This window comes from Agelaius tricolor, unplaced genomic scaffold (assembly GCF_023055355.1).
Source record: "Agelaius tricolor isolate 1412-34295 unplaced genomic scaffold, bAgeTri1.0.p SCAF_1, whole genome shotgun sequence".
Classification (NCBI taxonomy): Eukaryota; Metazoa; Chordata; class Aves; order Passeriformes; family Icteridae; genus Agelaius; species Agelaius tricolor.
In genome coordinates, this window is record NW_027269261.1 from 75,015,712 (window position 1) to 75,041,130 (window position 25,419).

General features: G+C 39.2%; 1 protein-coding gene across 10 annotated transcripts in view; it reads left to right on the top strand.

The window, feature by feature from the left end:
- The first annotated feature begins 1,013 nt into the window (after window positions 1-1,013).
- The window catches only part of PUM2 (pumilio RNA binding family member 2), a 67,682-nt gene continuing 43,276 nt past the window's right edge, over window positions 1,014-25,419 (top strand). For 3 of the 10 annotated variants that reach the window (XM_071440086.1, XM_071440110.1, XM_071440128.1), the window contains exons 1-2: window positions 1,386-1,466; window positions 22,534-22,602. In XM_071440086.1, the coding sequence (XP_071296187.1) occupies window positions 1,386-1,466; window positions 22,534-22,602 (150 nt within the window). Of the gene's footprint in view, window positions 1,218-1,384; window positions 1,467-2,360; window positions 2,380-22,533; window positions 22,603-25,419 lie in introns of those variants that run through there. The other 7 variants (XM_071440093.1, XM_071440120.1, XM_071440136.1 and 4 more) reach the window with 6 other exon arrangements.

A 25,419-nucleotide genomic window follows, 5' to 3' on the forward strand; every position in this document is an offset into this window, starting at 1 on the left:
TCTGGAGATCACCTAGTGCAGCCCCTGCCAAGGCAGGGTCACAGGAATGTCTCCGGAGATGAAGATTTCAAGGCCTCCCTGGGGAGCCTTTTCCAGTGCTCTGCCACTCTCAATGTAAAGTTCTTCCTCATGTTGAGGTGAACTTCCTGTGTTTTAGTTCATTGCCACTGCTCCTGTCACTGGGCACCCCTGAAAGTCTGGCACCAGCCAGGCACTTCAGGCTGGAGGAGACTGAGGGAAGACTTCATTTCAGTCTTCAACATCCTCATGAGGGGAAGTGGAGGGGCAAGCAGCAATGTCTCCTCTCTGGTGACCAGGGACAGGATCCAAGGGAGTGGCTTGAAGCTGAGTCAGGAGATGTTTAGGTTACATATCAGGAAAAGGTTTTTCACCCAGAGGTTGGCCGGACACTGGAACAGGCTCCCCAGGACAGTGGACACAACACCAAGAGAGTTCAAGAAGCACTCGGACATTTTAAGGCACATGGTGACTCTTGGAATGTCATCCTATGCAGGGCCAGGAGTTGGACTTCTTGATTCTGATGGGTGCCTTCAAACTCAGCAAATTCTATGATTCTGATTCTGAGCACCTGCCTTTGACATATTTATATGCACTAATGAGATTCCCCTCTGTTTTCTCTTGACTGAACAGGCCCAGCTCCCACAGTGTCTTCTCATACGGGAGATGCTCCCGACCCCACATCATCTTTGTGGCCTCCGCTGGACCCTCTCCATTAGTTCCTTGTTTTTCTTGCACTGAGGACCCCAGAGGTGGAGACAGTAAGTGAGAGTGAGCACAAACACACAGAGCCCGACACTAACGCTGTCTGGCGGCGGGAAGGGCAGGGATAGGGACGTTCCCCTGCCGCGGTGCCCGCACTGAGGGGCGGCGGGCGGCGCATGCGCGGCGGAAGGGGCCGGGGGCCGCCGCCTCCTCCCTCCGCCTCCCCGCGGGCCGGGCCGGGGCGCGCAGGCGCGGCGGGGCCGGGGCGGGCGGGCCGAGCGGCGGCGGCGGCCGGGGGGAGCGGCCGGGGAGGTTCAGCCGCGCTCTCGCTGTCCCTGTCCCTCCGCGCCATGTTGTTGTGAGCCCCGGGCGGGCGGGAGGGGAGGCAGGAAGGAGCGGCGCCCAGCGGGAACGGCAGGAGGAGGAGGAAGGGGCCGGCGGGCGGGCAGGCGTGTCCCAGCGGCCGCTCCGGCTCCATCGCCGCCAGCCAGCCCGTGAGTACCCCCGGGGGGCCGGCGCCGCGCTGGGAAGGCCGCAGGCGGGCGGAGCGGGCGGGCGGGCCCCCCTTCCTCCAGCCCCCTTTTGTCTGCGGGCTCGGCTGCGCGCCGAGGGAGGGGAGAGGGAGGAGGAGGAGGAGGAGGAGGGAGGAGAGGGAGGGGGCCATGTTGTGGCAGGTCACCGGGCGGCGCGGGGCCTGCGCGGCGGCCTCGCCGCCTTTGTGTCCGCCCGGGAGCGGCGCCGAGGTGGGGACAGAGCGAGCGCCGTGAGGGGCGGTGGCGCCGGGGAAGCGGGCGAGGGAGGGGCGGCATTGTGCACTCGGAGAGGCTCGGGGGGAGCCGACCCCGGCCCGGCGGGGTGTGCGGGGCCGCGTTGGTGCTCGGGGGAGCTTCGGGGGCCCGGGGCAGACGGGGGCGGACGCAGCACCGGGGCTACAATGGGCTCCGGCTCGGGGGGAGCGGAGACGGGGGCGGCGCTCGGACCCCACGGGCCATTGCGTGGCTGGGATCACACGGGCTTTGTTCGAACGTACGAAAAACTTGTGTTATTTTTTTAGTGCTCTTAAAGATAATAACCGCTTCCTGAGAGTGCAGCGAGAAGGCCGAATGCCTTTAGTAGCTGGTGGCACACAATGAAGCGCTAGGGTTTGATTCTGCTTCAAACCTGCCCGTGCAGACCACAAAAACAAAAAGTTGAGGAAAATGCCTCCTGTCCTGAGTGGATCGTGCGTACAGCGAACAGTTTGGGGTTAATCTCCGTGGCAGTTATTGTGCAAAGATTTTTGGGTTTTGTTTTGGCATTGTTTTCTTTCGTGTATTTCCTAAGGTCAGACCTTATTTCTTTGAGAGAAAATATTTTGGGACGGTTTATATTCTTCTCGTTTACAGTTTGTAGCAAGATGGCTTAATACCAAAATGTGTAGCGTGTTTGAGATGTGATAAAGAGGTTCTTATCACCCGATTTCGGGATGCTTTTTTCTGAGCAATTAGATGTGTATGAGCAATGTGAATCAGTAAAACTTTTAATTCGCCTAATATTCCCTATATATGCTGCATGTTAAAGAAATAGTTTGAGGTTTATTTTACTTTCTCTTTGTTGCATTTCCACCGAGATATCAGGCCTTCATAGTTTCAGTGAGCTGATGGTGTAGCTCTTCAGGTATGTGGGATATGAATGCATTTGAAATATAATAACTATGCCATGTTACCGTTTTTACACATAAAGCATAGTTTTGTGTTATATTTAGTCACGTCTAGGTTTAGAACCAGATGTTAACAACAGTCGCAGTTTTGTTGAGAAGCTGAGGCAAATGTTGCCTGATTTGCTCAAAACTCTGTGTCAACACGAGTATAAATATGCTAGGGAAGTGGGAGAAGGAAACTCACATTAAAAGGGAAATGCTAATTTAGTGGTGGTGTAGTTTGGGTTATATGGGTGGAAATGACACCAAATCACCTGACAGTTTTCTGAAGTGTTCAGAGTTGAAAATTTGGAATTTGGCCCAGCAGAATGGTTAGTAGGCAAATGCATGTGAGAAACTGCTTGATAATGCACATTCTGCAGTTTATAATGTGGATGGTGTGCATAGGAAAGCCCATGTTATTTGAATACTCTTTTTTCTGCATTAATAACAATGGTTTGTTTTTATTTTTTCCTTGAGTGTCACTTTGTAGTAAAAAATCTTCTGTGTTAGGGATGTTGGCACAGCGCTGAGGCAATTGTAATTGTATCTGGTATCGTGATTGAGCTAATAGTGCAAGGAGCTGGACTCGCCTGCCTTTTTATGAGAAGATACCTCTTGTTATGACAGTTTATATTAAATCTTACAGTGGATTGTGGAGTACACTGAAGGCTTTATGTAGCTGTTTTCCTTGGGTGTTCCTCTGCAATGCTCTCGGTGGGCCAGATGTTGCACATGTTTAGGGCAAGGGTGTTAACAGAACATCAGCTTGCTGAAACTGTGAACTAGATCTGATTTTTAAACAGCACTTTCTAGTTCTTGCCCTTCTAGATATTGCCCCCTCTCCTTCATTTAGTGATATTTGAGTGTGCTCTGAATAATCAGCATGTGTAGAAACATTCTCCTTGATAATTTCATCTTTTTCTTTGTACACTGGTTTCCAAAATCCCCAAATTATTAGACCAAGTTTTTATACACAGAGGCAAGTAAGCCAGTAGAAGGTTTGAATTCCTGCTTGTATGTCTTCCTGCTTTTTTTTGAATGTGGAATGATATGAAAATCAGCTGTCTATTGCACTAAGAAGAAACCTAAATTCTCTTGAATGTTAAATTCTTTGTTGAGAATCTCCTGTAAAATGAGCATTAGTACATTGTATTTTCTTTTTACAAAGTTTGATAGAATCTCTACAGAGGAAACAACATAAGACAGTAGACATGGTGTGTAAGTGCTTCTCATTGTGTGTATCAAAAGTGTAGGCATGGAAGAGAGTTATCAATCTTCTTTCTTTTCGAGTAATTCAGGTGAAAATGTTTGCCTCATTTAATTGGGATTTCCCCACCCATAACATAACTGTTGTCTTGCTTGTTGCACATAAGCCAGTGCCCAGGCCTTTGTCTTGGCAATGAGGAAAGAAATCTTTCCTTTAAAAGCTCCTGTAACAAATAATACCAATTGTGTAGTGTTGCTAAGTAATGAAGTTGGAGTCACTTCACAGTTGTATAGTAGAAAAGCATTTTAAATTGCATCAAAACATGTGAAGAATTCAGTTCTAGCTGCTTCATGTCATTTCAAACAAGTTATATAGAGTTTATACAATGGCTTGCATGCTGAAACTTTACAGCAAGATTTAGTTTGGATTTCACTCAGAGTACCTGCTGTGGCTTTTAGAATAGTAGTCAAGAGCTGATATGTGAAATGTTTAGCTTACAAATAAAGACTACTTTTCTCTAAAGATTATATTTCATTATTGCTTAACAGATACTTTTTCTAAACATGGTTATTTAAGAACAGTTGTAGGTATGTAGAAGAAATACATCTGAGGAGGTTATGACAACCATCTTAGGAGTTAAGAAGAAAATGCCTAACTCCATAGCAAAAACATCTCAGTAATGAGCCACACTAGATTTTTTTGCCAGTTCTCTGTATATGCATCTCTTTGCACTAAACTTGAGTGGTGATGTGATCTGCTGTCCTCTGCAGGCTATGCTGAAAACACATCTGCGGCCTTTCTAGCAGGCTTATTTTTTGACACCAAATATTTGTGTACCTTGGACTAAATAATCTGGTTTACATTTTGTAGTTGTGATTATTTTTAATCTAATTTTTCATATAACTCCAGGATAGGTTGCCTCTTGCTTCACTGAGGTGTTGGCAAAAGTCTCAGTTACAGGTAATAGATCTGGTTGTCTGTCTTTCCAAATAATGCTTTCAGTATGTAAATCCTAGTGGAAGTAAGTGGAGTCATGTCAGATCTATGTGTTCATAACTTTGCTCTTAGGTTTCATCCATGTTTTTTTAGGAAGAATTTTGGGTGATGGATTGAACTAGTCATATGGTCATTTTGCATGGCTGATAGGAAAGTTTCATGTAGAATTAGATCATAAATCTCTTCAAAAAGGAAGTGAGTTTTTAAAAGCTGCATTAATTCTGTAACTCTTCACATGTGTGTATTGATTAAATACAAAGCTAGACTTGCTGGAAATGACTTTGTGTAGTTGATCTAAAAATAAGTCTAGCTTGACTCCTATATTTCAAGTATCTTCTGCTTGTCTCCTCTATGATATATATTGCTTAAATTTTAGTTCTGGCATGGTACAATGATGAGTTATTCACATAGTCTGAAGAAGTTGCAGAGCTTATGTTACTACGGTATTTTGACAATAAGCAAAAAAATACTGTAACAGTGCTGATAAGACAAAGTAGGTTTAGATCTTGCATTACTCACAAAACCAAGATTGTTCAAGATTAGAAAAATACTCCTACCATATAACTGTCTATATATTATATTTTTCCTTAAAGATGTGACATTTGGTAGTCTGTAAGACTCCGTGAATATGGTAGAACTGTGTAGAGGGATTAAAGGACTGGTTTATTTTGTCTATATTTGGGATCTAAGTGTTGTAGTCTGATTAAATATCTATCCACATATGTTAGATTTTAATTGGACTTGCCATTTTCCTTTAGCATGAAAAATAAGACATTTCTAAGAGTTGAATTTTTTTTCTCCCTTAAGAAGTACTTATCTGAGATTGTAGGTGGTATTTTGTGCTTTATTTATGTCCATTCAGATACCAAGAGGCTGATAATAGATCAGTTATGGAAGATTAGGAATGTGTGGAGATCATTAAGTGTGGGTGTTCAGGCAGGGATAGGTGTTTTTTCCTGACAAGATTTTGTCGATACCAGAGTGTTTTGCTGCTGTCATTTATAATTGTTTTAAGCTATGTCTTAAATGTTTCACAAGTGAGCTGTTGAATTTAATTTTAATCTGAGTCTGAAATCTTTGTTTTGTGAAGACCCCCACATGTACTGTTGTGTGGGTTAGAGACCTTTAATGTCAATTACTATGTTAGAATGTTGTGTGGCTTAACACATTTGAAAGAACAATTGAGACTGGGGTTTAAGAGTGAGATGTAGTTCCCATAGAAAAGTTAGTTTTCTCTGCTACTTTGATACATAGTCTCCTAATTATAGAATCAGACATAGCAGTATAACAGAATTAGTGGTTTTACACATCATGAGTAATAATGTAAAAGAAACTGCTGCCTTTGTGATTGAAAATTGTATTTTGATTTTTTTAGCAAGGAAATACGTGGGCAAGCATTTATAATGTATGGAGCTCTACCATTTTAATATACTATTTTGTAAAAACCTCTGTGGTGCTTTTTTTTGCTTGTAGAGTCGTAGTTTGGCAGTGGCATTTAATATTTAAAGTTTAAATCAGTAAACATATTTCCTAATAAGTATTGTTCTTGTATTGCTTGGACTTCTTTTGTTTTTTTCTAGTCCTAATTTATTAGAGCTATATATTTTAAGATACGTAGGAGAGCCTTTTTTGTTATTAAAAGTTTTTCTTTTTAGCTTTCTGTGTGGAATGAGCATTTTTTGTGTCCTAGGCATGGATGAAGTGTCCTGGCTGGAGATCAGGGGAATGATGCATTGGTGTGGAAGCCAGTGGGGTTGGAGTAGGGGTTGCCCCACCTGAAGCAGTAGCTGCAGTAACATCAGGGCCCAGTTCAGGTGGAAACACTCCTCACACCATCCCTGTAACTCTGGTGTCAGCTGCTTCCAGTGCCCAGCTACCTCTCAGTGAAGGTTCTCCATGCCACAGCTGGAATTTCTTCCAGCAGCAGGCTGGAGGGCAGCTGTGTCTGGCAAACCCTGCTGGCCCACAGGAGATGGGGTTCATATAAGTCATCCAGTAGGTCGTAGATTTGTTTTTCATTGAAACAGTTGCTGTGTGTTGTGTCAAATCCACATCTTTAAGAACAATATGTGTGAATTAAGCTGATTTTTCAATGCTGTAATAATACAACCTAAAACTTACCATTCATTTTGTTAAAGCAGTTATACATTTAACTGCATAAAATAATTTTGAAATGTTCAGTTGGAACCATTTTTTAACTTGCATAAGCATATCATATTTCTCTGAGTGCCTGTTTTTTATCAGAACATGATAAAATAATTAGTTTTGAATTTATGCAAAGCAATTGGTTCAGTTTGAAAAAGCATTCTCTCCTGGTAGGCTTTATGAGAAGTAATATGCATTTAGTACTGAGTCTTAGTTGTTGCACTTAGAGATAAGAATGTTTTATTCAGGTGAAATAGAAATCGAATTAAGTGTAGTTTAAAATGTAACTCTCCTTTTGGTAACCAAGAAGAAAAACAAAATCCAGTTTTAAGTCTTTTGCCCTCAAATGTTTGACACAGCTTCCCAAGTTTCTTTTAAAAACTTTTGTTTGGATTTGAAGGTAGGAATTGCTTTCTCCCCCAGGATTCTGGTAGCGTGGCGCAGTTTAGGTCCACAAGGAGCTTCTTGCACTGTCCCAAGTATGTAGGGACTGTACATAAAAATGTAGTAAGTATTGGAGCAAATGTAAATAAGCAAAATTTGCTGACCTTATAAGCAGGAATGCCTGTTGTGTCTTCATCTTCTTCTTCACCTGTTCTTTCTCATTCTTTGATTTCTTCTGGCATTTTGTTTTTGGCTTTCCCTTTTACTATTTTCTTCCTCTTATATTGACCTACATAGCAAAATAGAAAACCTTTTATCTGATGTCCTGCTTCATGCTGTATCACACTCTTTATTACTTGTGCAGAAGCTATAAAGCAGTTTCGTAAATCTAAAGTTTGACAATATTTTATTTGTCCATTTGGATACACTTCCTGAGAATGAAAATGATGAGTTTTTCCTCACTAGTGGAAGTTGCAGAAGTAATGGTTCTGATTTTCACTAGCATTTCTCAAGGCTGATAGGTTGTGTAGGTAAAACTATTCCCAGAGAAGTAAGTGCTGAATAACAGTTGCATCTCCCTTCTGCCATCTGCTTTCCATCCCTAGTGATCAGAGCCATGCCTTTATCAGAAGCTTTGCTTAGTTCAGTTAGGTCCATCCAAATACTTCTGGATTCCTCTTGCCAGGTGACTGTCATGAACCTCATATGTGTTTTCTGGTAACTTGAATGGGGGATGCAGAGGAGCTACTCTTAATTTTTGAAGTGCTTCACTGGTTCTGTGCATTATGAAGATTTGGTGAAGGGGAAGCTGCTCTTTGCTGTGCATTATCCATGTGGGAATAGCAGTTTTCACCTTACTGTCATCATCATCTTACTGTTGTGCCATTTTTTGACTGATTTGCTCTCCTTCTTCAGTAGCAATATAAACCAGCAGAAATCAAGGACAGATCAGGGGACTTCTCCATTTCAATTTTTTGAATTCTGTGTACCAGTGTTCTTTGGGATTTAGTTAAGATGAAGGTTACTGTTTTGTTCGAGGTGTTTCTGGTTTTTCTGGGTTTGGGGTTTTTTTGGGGGAGGGGTGTTTGTTTGTTGTTTTTGTTGTTGTTTTGGGGAGTTTTGTTTTTGAAAACTATAGAGTTAGATGTACCAAAGAAATGGGTTTTCTAAAATCTGTATTTATGCAAACAGTGGAAGGAGTTTAGCTAGGATTATGTTCTGTGTCTACTACACAGACTGCATAGGTTAAAATACTAAAAATAGAAATTTTTTGCGCATTCAAAGAAAAAATGAAAAGAAAACTAATGGAAGCAAATATAGTAGATAAGTATCTTGTAATGTCTGATGTTCAAAGAATCACTGAATGGTTTGGGTTGGAAGGGACCTTAAAGATCATCCAGTTCCAAGCCCTCCACCCTGCCATGGGCAGGAACACATTCCCTTATATCAGGTTGCTCAAAGCCCCATCCAGCCTAGCCTTGAACACTTCCAAGGATAAGGCATCCACAGCTTCCCTGGGCAGCTGATGCCAGCAGTGCCTCCCCATCCTCATGGTAAAAAATTTCTTCCAAATACCTGCTGTAAACCTGCTCTCTGCCAGGTTTCTGGCAGAGGCTCTCTTACCCTTGCCCTATCCCTCCCTGCCTTGGTCCAGCTTTCCTGTAACCCCTCTGGGTACTGGAAGGTGCACTAAGGTCTCCTCAGAGCCTTCTCTTGTCCAGGCTGAACAACCCCAGCTCTCCACCAAAACCCCAAGAACTTCTCCTTAGCATTGTGCTCCATGCAGTTTTTCAGGGATATGTTGCAGGGTGGTAGAAGTGCTGCAGCCTTCTTTGAAGTGTCTCCTTCAGAAGCTGCTCAGAGTAAAGCCACAAGAGCAGCCATTTCAAGCCCTTGCACACACACGGGCCCAGACAGCTCAGCAGAGGAGAGACAGGAAGGATCCTTGTATGATGTACTCCAGCGAGGGTTTATTGCATCTACAGCGCCAGAGGGAGCACGGACAAAGACAACAAGGTTAAGTAGGGGGGACAGAGGGGCAGTGCAAAGGGCAGTGGCTTACAGGGGAGACTGGGCTGGCCACCAGAGGTACCACAACCAGTGAGGAAACAGGGAGAAGAGAAACCAGGGGAAGTTTGGGGAAAGGAACTGGGATGGATCGGTGTTAAGCAAGAGTCCATGGGGGAGTCCTCTCTGTCCGCCCAGGTTGGGAAAACTCTATGGTAAGTCTCTCCAAGGCAGTGCTCTGGGGGTTTTCTTGAGGGGGAAGGATTCAGAGGATTCCACAGGGATTGTCTTCTGTCAAGTAAGTCCCATGAGCCTGAGGCCTTAATTGTTAATTTCAAGTTACTAGAGAATGTGGAAAAACCTTATATCCACTTTCATACTAGAAGATACCTGATACTTTCTGAATGACGCTAAGTGATACTTAGAAGTGAGTTGAAAGAGTTGCTGTTGCGAGCAGTAAGACAAACAGACCAACTTGGTTGGAGTCACTAATGGATTGTGAAGAATCTTCAAATTAGTTAAAATGCTAAAGAATCTCTGTAGGAAAATAAGAAGTTGATAAATATACTTCATTAACTGCAAGAAATTAATTCCTGGGAAGACTACCGAAACATTATGTTGGTCTTCTGAAAGCCATCTGAAATAACTTCAGAAGAACTGAACATAAGGCAGACAATGTCTTTAGTAAAGATAATTACTCGTCTACTAGGACATATAATTTTTACTGTGGTTCAAGACTGAAGAGTTACTTCTCAGTGTCCCTGATAAGGAGTTATTAGGGATGAACTGTGGGAATTATCACTGAAGTGTCAATAGTTGGAAGGCAGTTCATGCCATTAATAAGATGCTTTAACTTTTGGTCAGCTCTGAAGTGATCAAGTAGTTGGATTAGATTATTCCTTCCAGCTGAAATATTCTAAGTTAATTCACAGTAGCATTGTAGGCCTTTGATTGCTCAGAGAAAGATCAAGTGAGTTATCCTGGAGATCCATGGTAGTATTGAGGCTTAGTGTACCTAAATTTGGAATTACCAAGACTAATGAAAGAACTCCAGGTGGCACAAATATTTAAAAGAAGAGGAAATTCAAGCACACCACAAGTGGATTCAACACTTGGTTGAAATGGAAAATTCTTTTGCTAAGTGTCCACTTGACACATTCGTGTCCACATTAACCAGCCACTGGCTCAGAACTAACATCATTGTCTTACAGAACATTTCAGCATAAGAGGCACAGAAACATGCCAGTTGTTATTATTCTCAGTCTGATGTGTTCATCTATATCTGCTTCAGCTGCACAATAAAAATTGAAGTGGTAGACAACGGTTACTAATGGTCAACACTTCAGAGACTTGAACTATTTTGCAGGCAGAGGGGAAGTCTCTAAACAATAATTTGCAGCATAGAAGAGAGCAGAGGGTAGAGGAGCATGCTTTGCATGAGAGGTAATAGCCAAAAACCTTTGGACACTCAGTTGAATACTCATGCATGCAGAACTCCTCAGTACAAGATGTCAAAGCCAGCACAGTTAATTTGAGTTGGGACACCACCATTGGCATCTTCCATATTGAAACAGTAGTGACCATCCAGTCACTGACAAGGTTAAGTATAAACTCCTTAACCTAGAGATAATCATCCCTGACTGTCATTAATCTTTCTTTAAAATATTGAATAGTGAAAAGAAATATAAAGGATAACAAACTAAGTATGAAAGCTATTTCACTTGAGGCTTTGACATTTTTTTTTTCCCCTCAACATCAAAAAAGCATTTCAGTCTCTGGTAGCAGAGCATTTGAGGAAGACTGCTGTGTGCTGTGGCATCGTCCTTTTGTTCACATCCCCATGGGGCTGCAAATAGGTTAGTGATCTGTTTGTCATAAATTCACATAATTTCAGGAATGAAGAATTATTTAGGATAGAAAGGTTTAGTGATCATCAATCAGTATGTAATATTTGGATTTACAGAGAAGTTTTTTGTAAAGTCAGGATATATTTTCTAGGATGTCAGACTACTTGCAGATGTTCTTCCACATGCTGAAGCAAGCAGCTACAGCAGTGTGATACTGCCCAGGCTACTTATCCTGTCTTTTCCTATTCACCTCCATCTACTTCCCTCCCTCATGGCAAAGGTAGTTAAACACTTCATTAGTTTAATCTGAATACTTTAGGTTGTGAATTTTAACATGACCTGGGTGTTTTTGTGTCTTGCTTTTGAAGAAGCAAGAGGTGATAGGCAAGACTGACAGAGAAAAGCTTTGGCTATTGCAGCCTTTTCCAAAAGTCCAAAGCGTAGTGGTGCTATAAACAAAAGAACATAAATTGTGTCTTTACCCAAAGTTTCAATTGAACTGCAGTTGCTGCAACTCATTTGTGTTAGAATTGACAAACATCTCAAAGTTTTGTGAGTAGCTGCTGTAACAAAGAAAAACCCTTTCTTGGAGGGGAAGAGGAGAGAACAAAGGAAAGAGTCTTACTGAGTTCAAGAGCTTTTTGGTAATTCTGTGGTCTGGAGGAGAAGCTGTATATTTGTAAGTATCCATCCTGACTTCCATGGGGGTCTGTTAGAACTAATATAGCCATGAGAAAATGTATAGATGCTATTAAACCAGCAAAATGTGCAAATACTTAACAGGATGAAATGGACAATTCCTAGCAAAAATTCTGCCTTGGTTTTTTTAATAAGATGATTTTGTTTGTTGTTCAAATAAGATAGACTAATATGTTTGTGCAATACAAATTGGGAAATCATTTTCCCATATGAGACCTCACAGTTATGTAGCCATTCCTTGAAACAATGAACATAATCTCTTCATTCAAATTGAAAACAACGTAATCTGTTTCCTGACCTTACAGTGGGAATTGCATTTCCTCAATCATTAGTTCTTCCTTTTATAAATTTTACTTAAACTGTCCCTAGAAATCTAAATATGCTTGCAGTCCATTTTTTTATTTCCAATCTTTTTTTGCAACTTTTACTTCAGCTTAAAAGTGTAGTTGTGAAATATAGCAATTTTTAAGTGATTTCAAACAAATTTTCATCAACAGATTTTTAAGACTTTTTCAAGTGTTAATCACCTATACAACACACAAGTACTTTGTTAGTTTTTCATTGTAATAGCTCAAGTTTTATCTTAGCTGATTGATGGGGGTGTTCTCCCAGTAAAGGTAACATCCCTTTGAAGCTGTTTGGAAGATCATTTATTTCTGTTTCTGCAAGCAACAAGTTCTCTAACAACTTTTTTTAAGTATAATCTTTCCATGCTTGGGTTTGCTCTGGTTTAATTTTGAGTTTGCCATTGTCATCAATTAGTTCCAGTAGCATTTAGCTCCACCAAACTAGAAACCCAGATTATGGTTGTTGAATGTATGATTTAAGCAGCTTCTTAAACTTGCAAATAGCTAAAACTTTCCAAGCCTCACAAACTAGGAGAAGAAATCTTAGACTGGCAGGATTTTCCGTTGTGCCTAGAGGAGAGCTGAGGGGGAGGAAATTTGATTCCTGTTTTGGAAAATCTGTTCCCTGTTAAAAAATCTTGTTCAATAAGTTCCTGGAGAAATTTTTCTGTCACAGTAGTGTTGTATGAGATGGGGCAAATACTGTAAGTTTTTTGAGTGAATTGTAAGGTTGGGCCTTTTTTTCTGTTAAAAAAATAAAATGTCTTGCAACTTGATTAGTGAGCTATCACCTTATTGCCTGCCTGCTTGTGACTGTCAGTTTGGATAGCAGACATGGCTGGAAAGAGGAAATATGTCTGTCTTTCCCCTCTCTTTGATTTGAGGTAGCTGAAAAAGAGTATTTTGTGATGTATTGCATGTGGTTTCATGTACTTGGACCAAAAGAAAAGCACTGAGAAATTTTTGGTGATATGCTTTAAAGCACTTCCCTAGATAGAGAGAGGAAAATTACAGCGCTGAATTTTGCAGATACTTGGGTTGTATTTTTAGTATTTTCCAGCATGTAGTGCATGGAATAGGCAGCTTAATGTGACCTGTCATCAGGGCAGGGAAAAGGAGAGTTATTGCAGTCACCTGACTGTGCAAGCACGTTTGTTCTGTGTGACTTCTGTTCTTTAGAGACTTTTTCTTAATCACTCCTTCCAGTCACATGTGCTGTTTCTGTGTGTCTGCACAGTTTCTGACCTTTTCAGCAGCATTTCAAACTGCAGGTGATGGTTTCAGCCAGTGAGGAACTTGACCAGTTTCCCCCCACTGCATATTGTCTCATGTGGTGTCAGGTGGTGAGCTGCTACCTCCTGCACATGGACTTTGTGTTAGTTGTGTCTTTATTAAATATCTTCACCAATGTCCTTGTGCTGTCCAACATACTCCTTTATAGTTCCACCTGCCTTGATGTCTCCAAATACCTGGCAAGCATTGTAGAATGTCTTCATGTGAATGACTGCCTTATCTCACTTTACCAATTTAGTTTCTTCTTGTATCAGTCTTTGTACTATGTCTTAAAGTTCTTTGAAGCAGAGTCCTTCATACTTTAGTGCTTATTCAGTAATTAGCATAGGGAGAGCCTGGTTTGATATTACAGGAAACAAATGGCATGTGGTCAACTGTGCATTATCTTATTTACATATATATAGATAAACTTCAGTGTGTGCTTGTGCAGCAGTGGCTCTGCACAGAGTCCATTCAGGTCTGTGAGGAGTTACTGGCAGCAGCATAAACCTGAACAGTAGTGCTGCTTCCAGAGGGGGTGTGGGCTGGAAGTGGCCTTGGAGCACTGCAGTGGGAGCCAGAGACCTGAGCTGGTGGTGTATGGAGCCAGCTGGAGGTTTTTTGCATTCATTCCCATGTGCTCCAGGTTCTAGATGAGATTGTGAGTGAGGCCTTGTTCTAAACACGGTTATTGTGTAGTTGTGGAATTTTGTCCTAAAGTTAAAACTTGTTTTAGGCATTCTAGGAGAGTTTTGTGTGACATCCAGGTGGTGGGAGCCAGAAAACCTGGCTAAAAAAGGCTGCATATAGGCCTTCAAGCCAAACTTGGCTAAAAAAGGCTGTGTATAGGCTTTCAAGCCTTTTGCATTTGCAGCAAATTTCTTGATAAGTTCTTATTAATTTCCTTGCATTATTCATGGTGTCAAGAAAATAAAAATGTGAGTTAGTGTTAGTTCTTTTGCTTAATCTAAGTTCTTATCTGTGGGTTTAGGATGCTGTTTGCCTTTTTTTAAATGTGATTTAAAATTGGTGGTTTTGAAAATATGACACTGCTGTATTGCACAGAGGAGCTGCATTTAGCTTTCTGAGCTACCTTGACTTGGTACCATGACATTAAAGTCAGGGTGAAGAAGGCCCTTGTGTGTCTTTGTGAAGAGTTATGTGAAAGCTTTTTTCTCTTCTGTGTAAAGATGAGGTGAAAAGCAAAGTGGATAAATAGTGAAGGGAAGCCTGTAGCTGGGTAAATGATTTCAGGGAATACTTTATTTTGTGTGAAGATGAATAACCTGGAATTTAGACAGCTCACCAGAGATTTTGCTCATAAAATCACTGTCTGATATTTTTTTAGTGATAATTCAAATGTGGGTTGTTTCTATTCACAATTTCTGCTTTTGCCTGCCGTACATAGTGTCTGTTCATGTACTGATAGTGGCTTTTACATGTAACTGCTCTGAAATTTTTGGCTCCTTAAATGAAAAAGTTGAAGTATTTGGCTTTAAATCCATTGAAGCACAGATGTATCAATAGCAATCTTTGAACTAATTTTTGTTAAAAACCTTTTGTTGCTTCAATTTCAATTCTAAATAGCCTGCTTAATTTTATTTTTTACTTTTGTTTACTGTCATTGGTATAAAGTCTTTGATGTTATTTTAGACTGTTTTTACTTCCTTTGGAGGACTATGCTAGCCAGCACTTAATGAGATATTAATGTCCAAAGCTAGGCTGCAACTCTTAGTGAATTAGAAGTGATGCTTACTGAGTTAAAAGTAGTTGTGTTTTTTTAGAGTTAGCTGGTTTTTCCAGCTTTTAGGCAATTGTAGAAATCTACAGGTAGTTTAAATGCATGTTGTCCAAAGACAACATCCTTAGAAAACAGCCGAAATCATTGATAACAGCAATTTCTTTAAATGTATGTTCACCTGCTGTAGACAGATAAGTAAAAGACACATGTGCTTCCCTGTAGCAAGGGAGGAACTAAAAAAATACACTGAAGGAAGTTAGTTTTACTATTCCCTGGCTCTCCTTGAAGTTATGCAGAGTTTAAAAGCGCAAAAAAATTCAAGGTGGATTTTGAAGCGGACTGACATATACTTGAAACCTTGGGCTTTTTCACTGTTGTTTTATGCTGGGATACAGAGAAGTTGTGTGTCATGTCAGCACCTTTCTTTGCAAAAGCTAGTTATTTGTAGTGGAATGAGGAGTCTAAAAATTCCGGCTCTATGTTCGTTTGGGGTTTTTTTTGGTACTATCAGCTGTTCAATTAATTGTATAAGAACTAAGTAGTTTCATCTCTGGTTGTAGCACCCACTTTGAGAAGATCAGACTGTGTTGGTATCACCTAGTTTCTTCTTGCCTGCTCAGGAGGGGGAAAAAAAAAGGCAAAACCAAAAGGCCAACATTTAGTTCAAAGGGTACTGGATCATGAGGGAAAAGAATTCATAATGCTGGAAACTTCTGAGCAGAATTACTGGGACAACTTCAGTTTTTCCATGTAGTGTTACTGAAAACGAAATCCTTGAGAAATTAATATTTTGTGTGGCAAATGAATCTTCCGTATTCTGGAGGAAACAAAATGAAAGTAAATGCTCTGCAGAAGGGGATTGTTACTTAGCAGTTGCTGGGGGTGGGAGGAATGTTTGTGATATCAGCTCTACAATAACACAAAATAAAACTGTTTCCTGCAAATTCTGTTAGAGTGACTTCTGGAATTTCCTCAGCCCCACTTTTAATAGGTGCAGTGTCCATGTGTATGTACATACATATGAAATAATTTTCTTCATATAGATGATACTATGTATAAATGAGTTATGTTCCATGGAATTCCTTAGGATCACATTAAGATGGTGTTAAAACCCCATAATTTGTCAAACAGAAATTTAGTCTAGGTTTTTGTTTGGTTTGGTTTTTTTTTTTTTACTTTTAAGACATTTGTGTAGGAGAGATGCTCTGTTTCAGATTTCTTGGTAATAAACAGAAAAGTGAAGATAATTGAGATTTCTAAAGAAAACACATCAGCAGAAAGAATATTGATTAAAATGTAGAAAATTCATTTATGGAAATTTTACTTGATTCGAGGCCTGTGGATTCCAGTGTTCCAATTCTTGTTAACACATTTAAGACAATCTTGTTGACTCTATTAGAATGGAAAGGTATGTTTCATTAATCATTACAAAATACAGCGAGATGAATTGTCCCTAGTTCCTGCTTGTGTGTAGATATCTCTAGAGATTATACAGTTTTCATCTTCAGAAAAGGCAAAGTTTTACACCTTTTTTTAATAGTATATTGCCTAGAAAGCACTTAAATTTTATTTAAAGTTTTTTAGTTTACTAAATAAAGCTTTTGAATGAGAGCAAATGATGAAGCAATGAAAGCTGACGTCTCAAAACAGCAGCACATCAAATTAATGTCACGCTTCTGTATAGAAGTAGCTGGATTGTTATTACTCACTGACAGAGCCTTTCTGTGTAGAACAGGATAATAATGGTTAGAAATTTGGCTCTTAAATTCCTCTAAACTTCTGTTACACCACTTGTAGCACTTGCTACTGCTACCAGAAAGGGGATGCTGACTAACCAGCTTAACAAGAAGTGTAGATATTTAAAATTAGGAAAAAAAGAGTTTAGTCATATGCATTTAAGTAATCAGAACCAATTAAATTAAGCATGTTTAGACAGAAACTGCAATTCATATTTCATTTCACAGCTTTGTTTTCAAATTTCTGAATATATTTAGTGTCTTCCTTTTTTGTTTCTGGTATATTTATGAAGGATCATAAGAGTGAGAGTTGCAGAATAATGTGTGTGGCAAAGGAAAGTGGAGAGTCTCACCAAACTACATGGGATTTGTACCTAAACTATTTCATATTGATAATTAAACCTGTATGGAAAAAAATTCTTGTATGAAAATTAGTTCTTCAGTTTGATTTCTGAGCAGTAAAGGACCAGTCAGCCACTTTTTTTAAGAATTACATTTTCATGTATCTCATTTAAATTATCTAAAAGGTGTATGGGAAATATTATTTTAATCACTTGTTCTAATTAAATTTTTAAAATAATTTTCTGTTTACAGAAGCTCTCACTGGACAAGTTTTTATGGGCTTTTTCTTCCATTTTGTAAAATTATGCTACATTTTAATCACATTTCTAGATTTTTATTTTGCAAACTTCTATTACCCTCCCTGCTGTGCTGTACGTTTCTTAGAAACTCTTTTGAATGGATAACTACTTACACAATTTAAAAAGTGAGAAACCTGCTAAGGTTATTTAGTCTAAACTATATGCCCTGTTTATGTAGGAATATATCACTTCAGCTTTTTAAATGGTGCAAACAGTGTGACTGTTACCAATGCTTATGAAATCTGGTTTCAGTACAAACACATTAATTTATGTGAGCCTGGTAGCTCTGCCAGTATTTGGCTGTACAGATTAAAATCCTGAGCTTGAGGACATTTGACAGTAGTTTAGGAAAACTTGTACAAACAGTTCTGCCAGTCTTAGGGCAAAGCTTGAACTGGTTGGGTGGGAAGGAGAATCATGACAGCCCGTGCAAAGAAGAGGCAAATTTCTTATGTGATGGAAGAGTTCATTTTTAGGGGGAGCAAGTGCAATTTTTTAGAATCCTTAGCTGGCTTTGAATGAACCATCCTGTAGTTCTGAAACAGGGGGCAAGATGTCCATCATTTTCCTCTGCTTTTCTTTGTGGACAGTGATGATATAATAATAATAATTTCTCTGTATCATCTGTTGGCAGAAGACTGTGCTAAGTAAAGACTATTTACTAAGTAAATCAGTATTTTCCAAGCTTGATGGTGACTTGTGACAAGGTATACTATCCAGCATACTTTGACATATCTATAATAACATATATGAATTTTTATACATGCTGCTGATAAAAACCTACAGAATTCATTTCTCCTCTGTGCAGGCTTTGAGGTTATTGATATTCCTGTTGAAAACAAGCAAGAAAAGAATATGAGTTGGCTTTTTCAGCAGGCTGGACTCTGCTTTGGCTGAGGGTATTTCCCTGCCCCTTCAATGTGCTGCAGAAACTCCACCTCAAAATCTGCTCTTTTCTGTCATTGACAGCGTTCTCAGTGCTGCTAGGATTGCTTCTCAAACTACAATACAAAGCTCAAAGGAAATAAAGCACAAGAGCCTTAAGATCCCGAGTGATTGCTGAGCCAAGCCAACTAAACTGAGAAATTTGATCTTGTTAGAATATTTGGATGTACTAGGAGTCATAGAGTGCAGTAGTACAGTACTGCTCAGTCTGAGAATGAGTTAAGAAGCCAAAAATACTGCAGTTGAAGAATTATTCACTTCCCTGCAAAAGTTTTGGTTGGTTTTAAAGCACTCTATTTTAACACAGTGAAAATTGTTAAGTGCTCACTGGAGGTAGATGCACTTTTGAGATTGTAGCCATATAAATATATGTTAGAACTTAAAATTGGTTGCCTAAGTGCCTTATACCTTCTTTATTTGGACAGCTTAAGGAGCCTGGATGTTTTGGAGTATTTTGTGAAATTTTCAGTTGTGCTACTCTTCCGTGTGGCCCTCAGAAAACCTTGCCTCTTATCAAAACACAGCACCTGTTGACTTTGAATTACTTGGGAGCAGCAACTTTCATTAACCAGTTTGGTAGTAAGTGAACCTCTGGTTCTCTGATGCTTCCAGGAGGTATGAGAAGATGCATCTACTCAAAAGCAGCTTTAATCAAACAAATGTCTTGTTTTCTTTTAGTGTTACAGAAAATTGTTGGTGCTTAGGGTACAAAACAGTTCTGTTGTGCTTCTCGTAGTTTCCTGTTCAGCTACTCAACAGCTTTTGTTGTCTGTGTGCACTGTGGGTTGGCCTCTTAATCAGTAAGGATGTTTTACGTAATCTTGGCAAAAATATGGCAGAGTAGAAGTCTCATAATAGGTTTGGTGATGTGCACTTTAGGCTGCTAGTATAGTTATTCTTTCTTGTCCTTTGTTATGAATCTGTTCTAGATTTCCGTCTAATATTTGTATCAAAAATACTATTTTTATTTCGTAATTTCAAGTTGGCCACCTATCTGAAAGGTTTTTGTTGAGCTGTCTTTTTGGGAGCTTTTTAAATGTCACGTGTCTGACATGGCTTTACACTACAGTGTTCAGCTTCATGGAGGATTGGCAGAATTGCTATGTATTGGGTGTTCAAAGTAGTTTAAGTTGATCTTAATGTTAAGTCTCTGCCATAAGCATATATATTGCATAAGATAAATACTATGGAAGAACCACCCCTGTAGAAAGCTGGAAAGGTATTTTGCATTGAAGACATTCAGTAAAACTAAGAAAAAAGCGGAAGCATTTGCAGTGTAAACAGCAGCTTCCCTGGAACTCTTTACCTAAAGACAGCTCAGTGTGTAATATCTGTTTGTGCGTAATTTGGGGGCCCTGTGGAATGATCTGGTGTGTGCTGGAAGTTTGAAGCCATTATCCAACCCTCTGCCATGGGCAGGGACACCTTCTGTTAGACCAGGTTACTGAAATCCCTGTTCATCCTGGCCTTGAGCATTTCCAGGGATGAGGCATTGATGTAATCAAACAAAACCAGAAAAAAAACCTTGTAAATGTTGAGCAGTATGTTCCACAGGCCTCTTTTGGACTTAGGAATTATTCTGTATAACAGGGTATGAATAAAAATAGAAAAAGGGGGTGGGTTAGTGTTGTGAATTCGTGTTTTAAAAAGTATTAAAATGTTTATTTCTGGAACCTATGAGTTAAGTTAATGCTTGTATTGAGTTAGAGAAAATAAAACTCCTTGGTAATACAGGTGATCCCAACCAAAGTTTCTCCCTTGGGGAAAGGGCATGTCTTTATACACAGGAGATCCAGCTGGATGTCATTCTGGATGTTTTCTTCTGGTGTTGTAATGATAGGGCTGGGTTAGTGTTGAAGAAAGGCATGGAGATACTGGTGCTGCCTGTGCTTTCTCCAGTTTGTAAACGATCTGTGACACAGAAATTTGTGATATGGGACAGGCTCTTGTGGGCTGTTGTTTTTGGTGGAAAAAAGGACTGTATTTATTTTCTTGCTACTCATAAGCAAAAGATAACGCTAACTTAAATTTTAATTTTTTAAGAAAGAGGCCGGTGAGCAAAATTATTGCTCGTTGTGCTAAAATGTATTTACAGTTTCATAAAACTTCAGTTTCTTATAATGGTCTTGGGACAGCTTAGAGGAAAAAAGGAGTTAGCTGTGCTCTTACCCCGATTCTTGGATTGTCTTTTCTCAGAGACAGGGAAGGAGGGGTGGTCGTGGTTTTTGACTTCACTGAATTGTGAAAAATAAGCATTTATTATTAGGTCTTGTAACACCAGAAGAACACAAACAAATAAAACCACCACCACTGAAAGTTAAAACCAACAAAAAAATTCAAACAACAAACCCCAAACAATCCACCCAAAAACCACCACAACCAAAAAAATGATGCCTCTTTCAAGCTTGGTTGTTTGTTATCTAACAGTGATTTGGGTAGTGTTTATGGTAAATAGAATTTGGGAAGCTTTACCTGCATATTTGTTTAGAGATCATTAGATCAAAACTACATATTGAGACAGAAGTACCTAAATTAATATTGGTTTGTAATTGAAACCAAAGTGCATGACCTCAGCATGAACAGTGGCCTAGCTAGGTAAGATAATCAGCTCTCTCAGCAATCCAGAAGAAATTATGTTTTCAGAAACTGTAATATTCAAATTCAGAAGGTTTGAGTTTCTGATTTTTCTTTTTAAGTAATTGCTCTTCTACTGTTATATTTTCTGTGTGCATGCACAAATATTTGATTATCCCTTGGAGCGAATAAAAGTTTTGCATAAAATATGAATCTGTTTTTTAAAATTTGAAGAAAAATTTTAGCTTTTTTAAGGCTACGTTAAAGTCGGCTTTTAGTTTTTAAAAAACTAAAATCAACCTAATTAAATGTCAGCATTACTGGAATAAAGCCAGTGTGCTGATGTGCCTACCCCATAATTCAGTCTGAAACTAAATTTGCTCTTCAGTATCTCAATGAAATTGTTGGAAAGTGATTTCAGACTCCATCTTAACTAAAATATTGTTCTTCTTGAGGGAATATTTGAGCTGTGAAATTTCTTTGTTAAAAGCACAGAGACAGTCTCAGAAGTTAATGGCTTAGAATGATTGAGGCAATAACAATAGTTTGGGAGTAAATTTTTGAGAATGGAGTATCTATTGGCCACTTTTCCAATCCTAAGAAAGAGTTGTTTGTGCAGGAATGTTGAACGCACCAGATTGTTTCTTTGCCTAGTATTTGAGCATCTATTGAAAAGTGTTAGTTATGTTTTATCAGCTGTGTGGAATAACATCAGTTTGGTTTATTGGCTGGTGTAAACAGATGGATTTACTGGTGAAAGTAACTCCTCAAGAGACTGGTGTAGGGAGGGAAATTAATTTTACTTTGAACTTGAATAACTTTGCCTGCTGGATGTCACTATTGGGGGAGAAGAGAAGGGAAAGAAACAACTCTGAATTTCCTTATTTTATTTGTTTTTCTAAACTTATCCTGGCTTTGAAAATTCCTTATGAAAACCATTTTCTCAGGAAAGAATGAGCCCAGTGCACTGTGTCTGTGCCATGGAAAAAGGAAGGAGGTGGTTTGTTGCAGCAGCAACTCTCACTTTAGTAAATATCCTTTTATATTTACAACAGTTAAAAAAAAAAACCAAACACCAAGCTGTGGAGAAAGAAAATGTGATTTCCTGGAAGAAGACATGAGGAATTGTGATAATGCACTCAGTTATTAGATTTTAAAGCCACGCATTGCTAGTAGGTTTTGTGACCTGCCTGGTGAGCTTTTCTTTGTTTGCTGCCGGGTGTACTCACTAACAGTGTGCAACAGTTCCTCTCCTTTCTAAAGGATTTTATATGGCCAAATCTTTAATTTCATCTCTTTCTTTGACGTTCATTGCAAAGGTGCTATAGTGAGCAATATCTGTACAGATATGTGGAGATGAAATTGTTTAAGTCCCTTGGAATTTCTTGCATGTTATTATATTAGCAGGGTGCATTAAATTGGTCACTAACTGTATCTGGTAATGAAATCCAGACTCATGTTCAGACTGAATGGGGAATCACATTTTTTGTGTGCTATCAATATTCCGAAATCTCCAGGAGTACTGAAAACTCTAACTTTTGTAAAGATATTTGACTAATGGATTTTTCTTTTGGTTTTCCCTCTGCAGGTTCGATCTGTGGATGAGATGAATCATGAGTTTCAAGCTCTTGCCCTAGAATCTCGGGGAATGGGAGAGGTAATTACTGAGGGCTGAAAATCCAGTTGGTGGTTTGGAAACATTGGTACAGTTTAAGAAGTCTAAATAATACAACATGAAGCAAAGGAGCTTCTCTTAAGAACAAGTTAATTGTTTCTGTCTTAGGTGAAGGGAAACTAATTACGTTAAAAGAATGTTGGGATTGTTATTGACTGGTTCTGCTGTTCTCTGTCGTTCTTGTTAGATGAGTGATAGTTCTAGGGAACTGAAAGGGTAAGTTTTTGTAAGAGTGTACAATTCTGTGAAAGAGGGCATGTTTTCAGTCTCACTGTATCTAAGCTAGTGGAACTTGCTACTCCTGAGAAGCCAGGGAAACTGGGATTTGGAAAAAAGGTTTGGCTCCAGAAAAATGAACTGGCATACCCAGCAGAAATGTGTGGTAATTTACTATTTTTTCACTGGTAATTACTCCTTAAAAGATTTTAACTAGGCTGAAGAGTGCTGTTATGTAATTTAGCTGGAGGGAAGGAGGACTATTTCTTTTGACTGATTTGATTTGTTTGGGTTCTTTTAAGTCAGTGTACTTTAAGGTTGGGGGAAGGAATTTAAGAACATGCAGGATGACTTGGCTCCTTCAAAAGCAGTTCCCTGAACTGTTTAGAAGGTAATTGACAAGTATTAGAGTTATTTGCCCTGACAGGAATCTGGTAAAGAAATTCATGTTGAACTAAGATTTCAAATGTGGATCCTTTTGTCTTGCTGGGTATTTACCTAATTCAATTAATGGTTGAACCAGTGACAATATTGCAGCCTAACTTTCTTAAAATGATGGTAGGAGTCTTTATGGAAACCATAACTACTGATAAAAAATAAGTGCTGTGCTCTAGTTGCTAAGTGTTTCTGAGCTGAGACATGGCCATTCCTACGTGATTTTTTTTATTTTAATGAAGCATTCAAGCAATCACTTGGCTTTTCAGCAATTTTTGCTTCATCCAGGGTTGTCTTTGCACCATCTCCCATTTGAAAAAAATAATAGATGGAGTTTTCTTTAGAAACCTGAGTAGCCACGCTGCTCCCCTCCCAGTTCTTAAGACTCCTTTTGAAAAGTAAAAGTGTTAGTGAAGTATCTGTGATAGTACCACCAGTGTGATAGAGTGGATGGGTAAAATTCATGGTGGTATTTGGTCTTTTGACATCCACAAAGTACTGTAAAAAGATTGAAAGCTGTAAAAAGTGAAAGTGAAGGATGGCACAAATGCCTGGGAATTAAATTACAGTATATATGACTGTTCATACCAATCTTTATTTTAGGTTATCTCAGATGGAGGGATGTATTTCTGCATGATTAGGATTCTATTGGTTTGTTCTCATGGCATTCAGTGGATCTATAAAGATGTTTAAAAAAGCCACACACAAATGTCAGAGTTTTGGTATAGTACTGCAGCATCAGAAATTGATACTAAATTGTGAACCTGCACTCACCAGGTTATTTTGTCTTTTGTTTCAATGGTATCTTCCAGGTATTTTGAGGTAATACAGGTTAACATAGCTAGGTTGACTTACTCAGTAACTTTCTTGATGCATTGCACAACAGTAAAGTAGCTTTGGGATACATTCCATGGCTGTTTTAATCTTCCTTTTGATTATAGCCTTCTAGAATATTAAAGGAAACGTCCTTATAAAGTAAGCTAGAATTGGTGGAGGCTCCTACATGCTATCCTCCATATGCTTTGAAAGGTGTGAAAGAGAGGTCATGTCAAGTGAACCATTTCTAGCTATTGGGAAATTATGTTCCTTGTTTTCTCTGTCTGCCAGGATTTTTCTCTGAACTGAATTTTTTTCCTAATCCTTACTGATATTTTTCTTCACAACTGGGTATCAATACCTGGCTGTTAAATCTGTTGCAGACATCTTTCTCTAAATGTGTTTCACAATTTTAGCTTGGTTAAATTGTTACATTGGTTATTCACAGATGATGCTTCTGGCTCCAGCTCCCAAAATCTATGGTGACCTGTAAGGTCACTTTAGTATTCTGAAGAAATAAGAGCACATGGCGCTGATTCTCTCTCTGCATCTGTTTGCTATATCAGGGCAAGCCAGAATGGTCTGCAGGACTTTAGTGTGACCCACCAACCACAGCCACACAAAACTTAGTGCCAAACAGCACAGAAAACTACATCTTCTTTTGATAATGTCTGTTGGTTTAACTTACAGGGTCGAAGCACACAGAGTTCATTTTAGGAACAAAGTATTCATTTCCAGTGTCAAAACTTCTTTCAGAGAAATTCAGCTGAGATGTTCTTTGAGCTCTGTAGGAAGAACTTCTGATCTTAAAGATAAATTTTAAATAATTTTAAAATCCTTAATTCGAGAGTCAGTAATGGAGACTGTGCAGTTTCATATCAGAGAGCTGGTTGAGAGACAGCGTTAGCATAACTGCTTGTTGTTATTTGTGTGTAGTAAAGGGCTTTGTTTGTCTTTGTCTGGCAGACACCTAACAGGGATCAGTGCTGGTACTGCAAAGGACACATTTAGTGTACTTTTGGGAGAGTAGTAGTAGTAAGAAATAGTACAACCTTCTCCATTATTTTTACTTATAATTGGATGTATCTTTGTAAAGTTTGTGTTTTATTACACTAAATGCAGAAAATGTTGAGGAAAACACATGCTATCAGTGTAAAGCACAATGCTTTTAACTATATGTATTGATATGAGATGACTTCTAGATGACGTCTTTTTCGGTAGAACTAATCAAACACATTGTTTTTCCTGTCTGTTTCGTTTTTCTGAAAAGTACTTATTTTATTTGAATTCCACAATTAAAAGAATTGACAACTGATAGGGTTGTTTATTTGA